The sequence below is a fragment of the Staurois parvus genome, unplaced genomic scaffold (assembly GCF_062004578.1).
Source record: "Staurois parvus isolate SC_StPar_1 unplaced genomic scaffold, SC_StPar_1.0 ptg000138l, whole genome shotgun sequence".
NCBI classification, from domain to species: Eukaryota; Metazoa; Chordata; class Amphibia; order Anura; family Ranidae; genus Staurois; species Staurois parvus.
The window spans coordinates 1020001-1033404 of NW_028317934.1; the positions used below are offsets into that span (position 1 = coordinate 1020001).

General features: G+C 36.6%; 1 protein-coding gene across 7 annotated transcripts in view; it reads left to right on the plus strand.

The window, feature by feature from the left end:
* PAX6 (paired box 6) overlaps positions 1-13404 on the plus strand; it is a 62346-nt gene that overhangs the window by 10005 nt on the left and 38937 nt on the right. For 5 of the 7 annotated variants that reach the window (XM_089673470.1, XM_089673474.1, XM_089673476.1 and 2 more), the window contains exons 1-3: positions 1-309; positions 5575-5640; positions 5897-5951. The exon at positions 1-309 is cut by the window's left edge. In XM_089673470.1, the coding sequence (XP_089529596.1) occupies positions 5942-5951 (10 nt within the window). In that variant the 5' untranslated portion in view covers positions 1-309; positions 5575-5640; positions 5897-5941. Of the gene's footprint in view, positions 310-4245; positions 4302-5574; positions 5641-5896; positions 5952-13404 lie in introns of those variants that run through there. The other 2 variants (XM_089673472.1, XM_089673471.1) reach the window with 2 other exon arrangements.

Genomic DNA, 13404 nt, shown 5'->3' on the forward strand with positions numbered 1-13404 from the left:
AGCCCTCACCAATCAGCATAGGTGTGCTCTGTGCCTGCCTGACACCGCACTCTGCACTCTCCTCTGCACTCTCCTCTGCACCGCCTGCCTCTCTCTCCCTCCTGCACCCACTGACAGCCCCGCTCACTGTCAATCTCTGTCTCCTCTTCACAAGGCAGCAAACATCGAGCCTCGCTGCCTGGGAACACCGCTTGTATTTCCTGGTCACTACACAAGAACATCAGGGGGGCTCAGCTCCGCTCACTACACACAGCTTCACCCTCACTGATCCAAAGGGGGGACTGTGACAGCCTGGGATGCCTCTGTAAGGTGAGTGAGAGCCTGCTCCTTGGGTGGGCATGGGCACACTTGGAGGTGCACTCCCTGATCACTTGGGGTACAGTCCCTGATCACTTGGGGGTACAGTCCCTGATCACTTGGGGGTGCAGTCCCTTATCACTTGGGGGTCCAGTCCCTGAACACTTGTGGATACAGTCCCTGATCAGTTGGGATGCAGTCCCTTATCACTTGGGGATGCAGTCCCTGATCACTTTGGGGTGCAGTCCCTGATCACTTGTAAGCACAGTCTTTTATTACACTTGTGGAGCTTCTGATCACTTGAGGATGCAGTCCTTGATCATTTGTGAATACAGTTTTCGATCACTTGTAAGCACAGTCCTTTATTACATTTGTAGATACAGTCCTTGATTACATGTGGGCACGGTTCTTTATTATATTTGTAGATACAGTCCTTGATTACATGTGGGCACGGTTCTTTATTATATTTGTAGATACAGTCCTTGATTACATGTGGGCACGGTTCTTTATTATATTTGTAGATACAGTCCTTGATTACTCATGGGCACGGTCCTTTATTATATTTGTAGATACAGTCCTTGATTACATGTGGGCACGGTTCTTTATTATACTTGTAGATACAGTCCTTGATTACTCATGGGCACGGTCCTTTATTATACTAGTAGATACAGTCCTTGATAACATGTGGGCACAGTTCTTTATTATACTAGTAGATACAGTCCTTGATAACATGTGGGCACAGTTCTTTATTATACTAGTAGATACAGTCCTTGATAACATGTGGGCACGGTCCTTTATTATACTTGCAGGCACAGTGCTTGATTACATGTGAACACAGTACCTGATCTGTTGTGGGCACTGTCCTTTATTACACTTTTGGGCACCGTTTCTGGTGACTGGTGGGTGTAGTCCCTGATCATTTGTGAATACAGTCCTTTATTAGACTTGTAGGGATAGTTCTCGATTATTTGTGGGCACAGTAACTGATCAGATGTGGGTGCAGTCTTTAATGACGTGTGAGCACAGTCCTTTAATAGTACTTATGGGTACAGTCCTTGTTCTCTTGTGAGTGCACTTATGGGCACCTAATCACACTTGTTTACACAGTCCATTATCAATTGCGGGTACAGTCCCTGATCAACTGTGGGTACAGTCCCAATAGTGGGTAAAGTTCCTGATCACTTGTGTGCACAGCCTCTGATCATCCTTGTTGGCATAGCCCTTGCTCACACATGCAGGCACCATCCTCCATCACATCTATGGGTTTACAAATTGTTGTGCTGCTTTGAAGCATGCAGAGGATTAGTGGTGGACTTGTGGGAAAAGTTTGGGTTGTGTTAATAGTAGACTGAGATTTGTATTGCTTTGCTGAAACAGGGCTGTGCCTATAGGGCTCTGGAATATAACCAGCAGACTAGGCTACCACCTCCCTGCATAGATCCTGAGAACCACACTGTACCCCCTTTGTGATAATTGTTTAGCTGTGTTCACACTTGTGTAGCTGTGCTGCTATGATATTTGTTGTGTAGCTGAACTCAGAGATCTGTAGCTTTGGTGCTATGATATTTGTTGTGTAGCTGTGCTACTATGATATTTGTTGTGTAGCTGTGCTACTATGATATTTGTTGTGTAGCTTTGGTGCTTTGACAATTGTTATATAGATGTACTCACATTTATGTAGCTGTAATGCTAAAATTGTTGTGCAGCTACACTCGCAGTTGTGTAGATGTACTGTTGTAATTGTTGTGTAGCTGTAATGCCTTGATGATTGTTGTGTAGCTGTACTGTTGATATAATTGTTGTGTAGCTATACTCACAGTTTTGTAGCTGTTTCGCAATAATAATTGATGTGCAGCTGTGATGTTATTATAATGATTGTGTAGCTGTAATGCCATAATGATTGTTGTGTTGCTATACTCACAGTTTTGTAGCTGGTTGGCTATAATAATTGTTGTGTAGCTGTACTGTTGTTATATTTGTTGTGTAGCTATACTGACAGTTGTGTAGCTGTACTGCTATTATAAATGCTGTGTAGCTGTTATATTATTATAATTGTTGTGTAGCTATACTCACAGTTTTGGAGCTGTATTGCTATTATAATTGTTGTGTAGCTGTACTCTCAGTTTTGGAGCTGTACTGCTATTATAATTACTGTGTAGCTGTACTGTTGTTATAATTGTTGTGTAGCTATACTCACAGTTTTTTAGCTGTTTGTTATTATAATTGTTGTGTAGCTGTTATGTTATTATAATTGTTGTGTAGCTATACTCACAGTTGTGTAGCTGTACTGCTATTATAATTGTTGTGTAGCTGTACTGTTGTTATAATTGTTGTGTAGCTATACTCATAGTTGTGTAGTTTTACTGTAATTGTTGTGTAGCTGTACTCGGCTGTAATACTAAAATTGTGTAGCTGTGTACACATTTTGTGTAGCTGTGATGCTAAAATAATTGTTGTTTAGCTGTACTCACAGTTTTGTAGCTGTAATGCTATTATAATGGTTGTGTAGCTATTATATGCTATGATAATAGTTGTGTAGCTGTGTTCACATTTGTGTAGCTGTGATTCTATGATAATAGTTGTGTAGCTGTGTTCACATTTGTGTAGCTGTGATGCTATGATAATAGTTGTATAGCTGTGTTCACATTTGTGTAGCTGTATTTCTATGATAATAGTTGTATAGCTGTGTTCACATTTGTGTAGCTGTGATGCTATGATAATAGTTATGTAGCTGTGTTCACATTTGTGTAGCTGTAATTCTATGATAATAGTTGTATAGCTGTGTTCACATTTGTGTAGCTGTGATGCTATGATAATAGTTATGTAGCTGTGTTCACATTTGTGTAGCTGTAATTCTATGATAATAGTTGTATAGCTGTGTTCACATTTGTGTAGCTGTGATGCTATGATAATAGTTATGTAGCTGTGTTCACATTTGTGTAGCTGTAATTCTATGATAATAGTTGTGTAGCTGTGTTCACATTTGTGTAGCTGTAATTCTATGATAATAGTTGTATAGCTATGTTCACATTTGTGTAGCTGTGATGCTATGATAATAGTTGTATAGCTGTGTTCACATTTGTGTAGCTGTGATCCTATGATAATAGTTGTATAGCTGTGTTCACATTTGTGTAGCTGTAATTCTATGATAATAGTTGTGTAGCTGTACTTACAGTTTTGTAGCTGGGATGCTAAAATAAAAATCGTTGTGTAGCTGTTCTCCCCCTGTAGTCCCCCCGGTCGATGATTGTTGTGTATCTGTAGTCCTGTAGAGTATTCAAGTCGTTAGCTCCCTTATAGAAAATAGCGTATGCAAAAAATCATTTTAAAAAATCCCATTTAACCTATCCTCATTAACCCTCCCGGCACTCACACCCCCCACCATTAACCGCCTAATTCAAGTTACTGCAAATATTTTAACTATTCACCTGCTCTCTTTTCAGTCTTTAAAAAAATAATAATAAACCGTTCTGGTGATGTTAATATTTAAAACAAACGTTTTACTTCCCCCAAAAAATAGATTGTGTTGTCGTTTGCAGAGCAGTAGAAGACTGCATTGGTTGTAACGTGCTTAAAACACACAGTGCGATTATTGTCGTTTTAATAGTTCGTTAAAGGGGAGTTTTTTTTATGTTTTTATTTATTTATTTTTGAAATAAATAATATTTTAGCGTTGCCAAATATATTCAATATCAGTATTAATTGTTGCTCGTAGAGTTTGTACACTCTGATCGTTCTATGGCTTGGGCAGTATAGTATCGATTTTTGTGATGTTATGGGGTGCTGTTTATATCCTGGAAATAAAGAGCAGTTTGAATGTTTTTCGGCTGCCTCTGTGACTTGCTAGGCCAGGCCCTGTCTAAAGTTTCTAAAATGAAACAAGATCCCACTTTGATCACCCTCCATCCACAGATTGTTAATAAGCAGACAGAAGTTTCTGCTGATTTTTGCGACAGTTTGTGAAGGTTTCTCGCATGTCTTCCAGTGTCTTGTGTTTGTTTTAGGTGAGCATTGCAGACAAACTGTATGTAACATGTTCAAACTGGATTAAGCATTTTGTTGGCAGTGAGATTAGTGCTGTCCTGGTCTATAGGATCCTTCCAGGGCCGATATGCTTGGCTGGCCACATGTGTACAAAGCCATCCCTGGCGTCTTCATCAGCCTCTTGCGACGATCTGGGCGACAAATGAGCTCGCCAATACACCATTGCATTATTAATATTAGCCGTAGTAAATATTTACTTTCTTCAAGCCGAGACTAATCTGAGATCGGGGGGAGGGGGCATGAAAATCTTTGTGATAAAAAAAAAACTGAAAAAAAGATCTGCTAAATAATATACATTTTCTCTGTAGTTGTGCAAGGAGAAAATAGGAATTTTATTGAGATTTTTTTTTCTTTTTTCTTTTTTTTTTTTTCCTCTCCAAACCTCTTCAATGCCTTCTCTTTTGTAATTGTCTCTTGCCAATTGAGCACCCCCACGGGGCTGTTGTGTGGCTTTACAACCCCCTAACAACTCACACAATTACCTCTAAAAAAAAAAAATAACTTAAAATTACTTTGTTCATTTTTCCCCCCAATTGTTTATTCTGAAATATTTGTTTATCAGAAAGATTTTTAAAAAAGTCTTTTTTTATTTGTATTTTTTTTTTTTTTTTTTTTAGTAAGTTAGTAGAGGGATTGTATGACTCTGCCAGGGACACTTCGGTTTGGCTGGATGTACTGAATAAAAACACTGTTGGCTTTGTTAACTGGCCTCACCCCCTCCTGGTTCTACTTTTTAAGGCACTGAGGCGAGGTAGACAGCGTGTGTCAATGTACAGTGGAAAATATAAGACCTAAACAGCCAAAGCAAAAGAGTAAAAAAAAGCAAAAAAAAAAAAGCGAGAGTTTAAATTAATACCCATGCAAAGAGCAATCCATGAAAATATTATCAACACTCTTGTGTCACCCAGCTGTTGGTCTTAACTCCATATCTAATTAGTAGGCAGGACTATGGTTTCTATGGTAACATTTTGCCCTGTAATCTTTTTTTTTTCTTTCCCCCTAAAATATTTAAATCTTAAACATATTATTGATGCAGTTCCAGAGTTGCTCATTTTTTTTTTCCTTGTAGAGGGGGAGTTTGGAAATAGACGGTAAGGTGATGCCATGGGAAAATTATTTCAAGAGTAATTAAAGTGTAATGGGATTTTAAGCTTGTGTGAAATAATAAAAAAAATCTGTAATAGTTGTCATTATTAGTAAACTTAATACACTTTTTTTTATTATTTATCCTAGAGGGGAAATACTAGGAGCAGATGCTGAAGTGCGCCCTTCCTTTGGGAGAAGAAACGCAAATTTCAGGCAAGTTTGAGAAAATATTTTTGTTGTTATTATTATATAGTTTTTTTAATAATAAAAATATTTACTAATTTACGTATATTTTAATATTTTTTTATTTTGTAAATATAACTATATAAAATTAAAAAAAAAGTTAAATAATAATTATATTAATAATAATGAGATAGGTATAACTAGGCATAAAGTGAAGGGGGAAATGAGGGCCATTTTCCCAAAGCTGTACCGTAATTAATAGAAAAATCTGTTTATGTATTAATAGAATTCCGTAAAGGGACCACGTGGGAATATAGTGCAAGCAGGCAAAATGCAGAACAGTAAGTAACACTTTTTTTTTAAATGGCTACAAAATAAATTAGGGGGGTTTTCTGTCAGATTCTATTATTCTTTTGTGGGTCTGAGGTGGCATCAATCAATTAAACTGGGTGATTTATTTTATGACCTTCTAATATTTTTAAAGCCTGTTGAGGGACTTTAGCTAAACTGTCAAAGTTATTTACAGCAGTCAGAATAGTGAACGGTGAAGTTTTCTTTAAACGGCTGTTATAAGTGTGTGTGTGTGTGTATATATATATATATATATATATATATATATATATAAATAAAAGCTTTGTGGTTTATTGCTGAAATTGATGTTTAATGGCCAGTTGACTGCCTTCTATCGCCACAATGCACCATTTTTTGGGATCTTTATTGACGCTAATGACCGCTGTTTTATTGATCTCCGTTCTATTTTGTGTTGTTTTGGAGTCTTTTGAGTGTTGTGTTGTGTCGGCATGGCTTTGGCAAGGACGATTTCCTTACAAAAGAAAGAAGTTTTTTTTAATCTTGAAAATATGTTGTTTAATGGAGGGGGTTATGGTCCTTTTCTATAGGCTATGCTAGGTAGAATAAAACTGTATCCTGGTCATTAATAAATAATTTTGTTTGAAATCTGCCACTGTGACAAATTAAAGATAAATGTCATTAGCGCTGAAGAGATACATAAGATACATGTAGATTGTAAGGCTAACATAGGGACAGCGGTTTGCAAGATGTCCAAAAAAAAAATTGTATGAATAGATATATAATTAATGATAGGGTGGGATTTAATAATATTTCCATATTCTTTATATAATATATATACATATATATATATATATATATATATATATATATATATATATATATATGAAAACATTATTAATCTCTCTCTCTCTGTATATATATATATATATATATATATATGTGTGTGTGTGTATATATATATATATATATATATATATATATATAAAGAATATGAAAATATTATTAAATCTATTAAATCCCACCCTCTCTCTATGTGTATATATGTCTATATATATATAAATATATATATAAAATTATATAGAAATATTATGTCTCGCTCTCCTCTCCCCCCTCTCTCTCTCCATATATATATAGAGAGAGAGAGAGAGAGAGAGAGAGAGAGAGAGAGAGAGAGAGAGAGAGAGAGAGAGAGAATATTATTTCCATATTATTATTATTAATAATAATAAAAAAAATAAAAAATAAATAAATGAGAGAGAAAGAGAAAGGTAGAGACAGAGAGATTTTAATGCCATTTTACTGGAATGTGTTTTTATCTCTAAAAATGTAAAATGGATGACTACTATTAAGTTTCGATATGTTATATTACATTTCTTGGGTTGTTTTCAATCCTAAAGTGTTGAATGGTCTGTCATTGTACGCAGAAAGTTGGGTGCAAATCGTCGATCGATAAGGCTTTTTTTTTTAAATAAATGATTTGATGTCAAAGCACTGGAAGGGTTAATACCCTAAAAAAAAGAACATAGTTTCAATTTGTCTTGTATATTCATGGCCTGACCTATAAAGTGTGCTTTGATAGGGCAATCTGTATTGGAAAATGTCATTACAAGGTGTCTGGTCGTGCCGATCTTTATCGGTCGCCCCCCCTCCTCCTGTTATTTTTTTTGTCTGGTTATTTTGGGGTGGCTCGCGTTAAGGTCATCGCTGGCTTGTGTGACAACAATTCCTGGGGGTCTAGAAATCCAGGGGCTCCAAATCAGCACCATATGCTTTCTTATTAGCTGTTTAGGAGTGGCTAATGATCGCCAGAGAGGAGCAGTCCTTAGCCCTCCCGAGGGAAATCAGATCATGATGAAGGCTTTAACCTTTTAAGTGAAATTTTTACTTTTCGCCATTGTCAGTGTCATTTCTAAGTTGATAAATGGTCGCGGCAAATGACATTCCTAGAGGGGATGGTGTGCGGTGGACAGGTGCCTGCAGCAAAAATTAAAAGTCAATAAGTGGATTTTTATTGTCGACAAATCTGTGGGGCGACTTGAATGGGAGCAGCCAGTCGTGGCATCTCCATCACTCTTCGCTCGTTCTGCCGCTCATGTCTCCGAAATATCGCTTAAAACAGGCGCAGAGTGGGAATGGCAATAGTTGCAGGGTTTAGAATGGCTCTGGGTGGCTAGCTGTCCCCTTCTCAGATCAAGGCAGTTTCATTTACATATAAGTTATTTTTTTTTCTCTTTAGATAGTTTTTGTTTCTATGAAGTCAGCTTTCCTGAGCTGTCCCAAACTTTTCGCCCATTTACGTAGTCTTCGTTGTTTGCGTTTTTAGGGGTTTTAGGAATCGGGGCGATTGCAGTTGTGTTGTCAAGATCAGATACAATTCTCCCTGATAAAGTAATAAAAATGGAGCAACCTCTTCACTCCCAAGCAAATAAATAGCAATTTACTAAAGTGATGAAAAAAGCACAAATCAGAGTTTGTGATGCTTTGAACGTTAAAGTCTGCGGAAGAACTGTCCCTAATTCTGCATTTTGACCCCTTTGCTGATCAAGAGCTACCTATACAGGGGAGGGGGGGGGGGGTAATTCCCCAAAAATATATAAATATAATAAAGAGGGGAGTAAAATGACAGTTTATTGTAAGATTTGGTTTATGTTCACTGTAAATAGGTTGTTAACCCTAATAAGTAATACAAATTCTAAATATTACATCCTCAGCCAGCTAATTTACTGAATTTTGTACTGTACGCCCAACCCAAATCTGCATTACTTCCAACATTTGTTTTCCTTGTGGCAAGAAGTGGGCCCACTGATAACCAAGGGATGCGTAAAGAATGTGGTGTAAGGGGTTAATTCAAATACAAAGTTAGAATGATAAACGTTGTGTGCTTTCAGTCTTAAAAATATTAAATGTTGTATCCCTACACTTTTAAAACATAGTTCTGAATGTAAGGATACCCTCTTTCCAGCTAATTTATTAATAACCCTGAAAGTAAGGACACCCCTCTTTCCAGAGTATTTATTAATAACTCTGAATCTAAGGACACCCCTCTTTCCAGAGTATTTATTAATAACTGTGAATGTAAGGACACCCCTCTTTCCAGAATATTTATTAATAACTGTGAATGTAAGGACACCCCTCTTTCATGCTTATTTATTAATAACTGTGAATGTAAGGACGCCCCTCTTTCCAGCTTATTTATTAATAACTGTGAATGTAAGGACACCCCTCTTTCCAGAGTATTTATTAATAACTGTGAATGTAAGGTCACCCCTCTTTCTTGTTTATTTATTAATAGCTGTTATTGTAAGGACACCCCTCATTCCAGCTTATTTATTAATAACTGTGAATGTAAGGACGCCCCTCTTTCCAGAGTATTTATTAATAACTGTGAATGTAAGGACACCCCTCTTTCTTGTTTATTTATTAATAACTGTGAATGTAAGGACACCCCTCTTTCTTGTTTATTTATTAATAACTGTGAATGTAAGGACACCCCGCTTTCTGGAGTATTTATTAATAACTGTGAATGTAAGGACGCCCCTCTTTCCAGCTTATTTATTAATAACTGTGAATGTAAGGACACCCCCTTGTTCCAGCTTATTTATTAATAACTGTGAATGTAAGGACACCCCTTTTTTCCAGCTTATTTATTAATAACTGTGAATGCAAGGACACCCTCTTTCTTGTTTATTTATTAATAACTGTGAATGTAAGGACACCCCTCTTTGCAGCTTATTTATTAAAAACTCTGAATGTAAGGACACCCCTCTTTCCAGCTTGTTTATTAATAACTGTGAATGTAAGGACACCCCTCTTTCCAGCTTATTTATGAAAGGGTATAAAACTGCACCCCTAGCTGACACCTGCATTGCTTTTTACTTTCATTTTCTTTGTTAATTATCTGCAGGTAAGAAGCAGCCTCTCTTTTAACTTGACTCATTGATGACCAAACTATGCTTATAGATATTGGTGTGAGGGGTTGATTAAAAAATATAGTTTGGATAAGCAGATACCATTCTTTAAAAAAAAATATGAATGAATGCTGTGTCACTACACCCTAAAAAAAGTCTCCTCCACATTTAAATAAAAAGACTGCTGTGCCCTTCCATCCCTAATAAATGACAGTTGTACCCCTCAACCTTTAAAAAATATTAAAGTTGTCCCCTTCCACTCTTAAAAAATTGAGAAACTTGTGCACTTGCACCCTTAAAAATCATACTAATTCTGAATGAAAAGATCCCCCACAGCTTATTTATATTTATATTTTTACTCCTATGTGAAATCTTAACTCATTTTCTAACCTGAAGGCAAGAAATGGTCCCACTTTTAATTTGACCCATTGATGACCATGGCATACCTACAGATTGTGGTGGAAAGGGTTAATGAAACATATAAAGTTGAAATTAAATAGAAGATATAAGTGCCAGTTTATATAGTGAACATCCATGTAAAAGCTGAGCCCCCACCCTTATAATAATAATATAATTTAAAGACACCCCCCACACACGCACACCTTATTTACTAAATCTTTACCCTTTACTGAAATGTGCATTGCTTTAATGTTTGTTTGTATCTGCAGGCAATAAATGGCCCTCTACTATATTGACCTTTCGAAGGCCAAAGGATGTCTATAGATTGTGGTGTGAGGGGTTAATGAAAAATATAAAGTTAGAATTAAAAATTAATTATTATAAAGTGCCAGTTTGTATAATGAACACCCTTTAAAATGATAAAAGTCTTGTATCTCCACCCTTAGATAATAAAAATAATAATGTAATGACCCCCCATGTAATGTAATGACAAAATGTTTACCCCTAACTGAAATCTGTATTACTTTTGACGATCATTTTTCTAACCTGAAGGCAAGTTTTCCCATATTTAACTTGACCCATTGATAACTAAGGCATGACTATTGATTTTGGTGTGAAGGGTTAATGAAAAATGCAATGATAGAATTTAATAGAAGGTAATAGGAAGTCCCAGTGTGTATAGTGAACATCCTTTGAAAATATAAAAGTTGTACCACCCTACAACATTAAATAATCTGCAGACAAGAAGTGGTAACTCTTCTAATGTGACTCATTGATGACCAATGGGTGCCTTGTGTGGGGAGTGTAATGAAAAATATAAAGTTGGAATTAAATAAAAGGTAATATGAAGTGCCAGTTTGTACAATGAACATCCTTTAAAAACATAAAAGTATCCCCCCCATTAAATAATCAGGTAAAAAGTGGCCCCTCTTCTAATTTAACCCATTGCTGACCACAGGATGCATACAGACTGTGGTGTGGGAGTTAAGGAAAAATACAAGAAAGTGCCAGTGAGCATCCTTTAAAAATATAAAAGTTGTGCCCCCCCCATCCTTAAATTATCTGCAGGTGAGAAATGGTCCTTCTTCTAATTTAACCCATTGATGACCAGAGGGTGCCTATAGAGTGCGGTGTGTGTTTGTATGTGTGTGTGTTGAAAAATAAATAAATGTATATATATTTAAATAGAATATAATAGGAAGTGGCAGTTAACATCCTTTACAAATATAAAAGTCATGCCCCCCATCCTTCAATAATCTGCAGTCAAGAAGAGGTCCCTCTGCTAATTTGACCCATTGATGACCAAGGGACGCCTATAGATTGTGGCAGTTGTGATGGTGGTGGTGGGGGTAATGAACAATAAAAAAAAAAACAGAATTAAATAGAAGGTAAGTGGAGTGTGAGTTAACATCCTTAAAAGTTGTGCCCCCCCCAACCTTAAATAATCTGCAGGCGAGAAGTGGTCCCTCTTCTGATGACCAAGGGATCCTTATAGACTGTGGTGTGGGGGTAATGAAATTTTTTTTGGGGATATATATATATAATTAAATAGAATTCTGCTGGCAAGAAGTGGTCTCTCTTCTAATTTGACCCATTCATGACCAAGGGATGCCTATAGATTGTGGTGTGGGGGGTAATAAAAAATATACAACAACCAGAATTAAATAGAAGGTATAGGAAGTGCTGGTTAACATCCTTTAAATATAAAAGTCATGCCCCCCCCCCCATCCTTAAACATTCTGCTGGAAAGAAGTGGTCCCTCTTCTAATTTGACCCATTGATGACCAAGGGAAGCATATAGATTGTGGTATGGGGGGTAATAAAAAATATATACAAACTAGAATTAAATAGAAGGTATAGGAAGTGCCAGTTAACATCCTTAAACCTATATAAGTTGTGCCCCCCCATCCTTAAATATTCTACAGGCAAGATGTGGTCCCTCTTCTAATTTGACCCATTAATGACCAAGGTGTGTCTATAGATTGTGGTGTGGGGGTTAATAAAGATAATAAAAATTATATATAAAAACTAGAATTAAATAGAAGGTATAGGAAGTGCCAGTTAACATCCTTTAAAATATACAAGTTATACCCCCCATCCTTAAATATTCTGCAGGCAAGAAGTGGTCCCTCTTCTAATTTGACCCATTGATGACGAAGGGATGCCTATAGATTGTGGTGTGGGGAGTAATAAAAAATATATAAAAACTAGAATTAATAAGAAGGTATAGGAAGTGCCAGTTAACATCCTTTAAAATATAAAAATCATGCCCCCCCCATCCTTAAACATTCTACTGGCAAGAAGTGGTCCCTCTTCTAATTTGACCCATTGACGACCAAGGGATGCCTATAGATTGTGGTGTGGGGGGTAATAACAATAATAAAAAAAAGTATATATAAAAACTAGAATGAAATAGAAGGTATAGGAAGTGCCAGTTAACATAATTTAAAATATAAAAATCGTGCCTCTCCCCATCCTTAAAAATTCTGCTGGCAAGAAGTGGTCCCTCTTCTAATTTGACCCACTGATGTCCAATGGATGCCTATAGATTGTGGTGTGAGGGGCAATAAAAATAATAAAAATTATATATAAAAACTAGAACTAAATAGAAGGTATAGGAAGTGCCAGTTAGCATCCTTTAAAACAGGGGTGGGCAACTGTGGCCCTCCAGCTGTTGTAGAACTACAAGTCCCATGAGGCATTGCAAAACTGACAGTTACAAATATGACTCCCAAAGGCAGAGGCATGATGGGACCTGTAGTTCACCAGCAGCTGGAGGGCCACAGTTGCCCACCCCTGCTTTAAAATATAAAAGTCGTGCCCCCCCATCCTTAAACATTCTGCTTGCAAGAAGTGGTCCCTCTTCTAATTTGACCCATTGATGACCAATGGATGCCTATAGATTGTGCTGTGGGGGGTAATAAAAATAATAAAAATTATATAGAAACACTAGAACTAAATATAAGCTATAGGAAGTGACAGATAACATCCTTTAAAATATACAAGTTGTGCCCCCCCATCCTTATAAATTCTGCTGGCAAGAAGTGGTCCCTCTTCTAATTTGACTCATTGATGACCAAGGGATGTCTATAGATTGTGGTGTGGGGGGTAATAAAAAATATATAAAAACTAGAATTAAATAGACAGTATAGGAAGTGCCAGTTAACATCTTTTA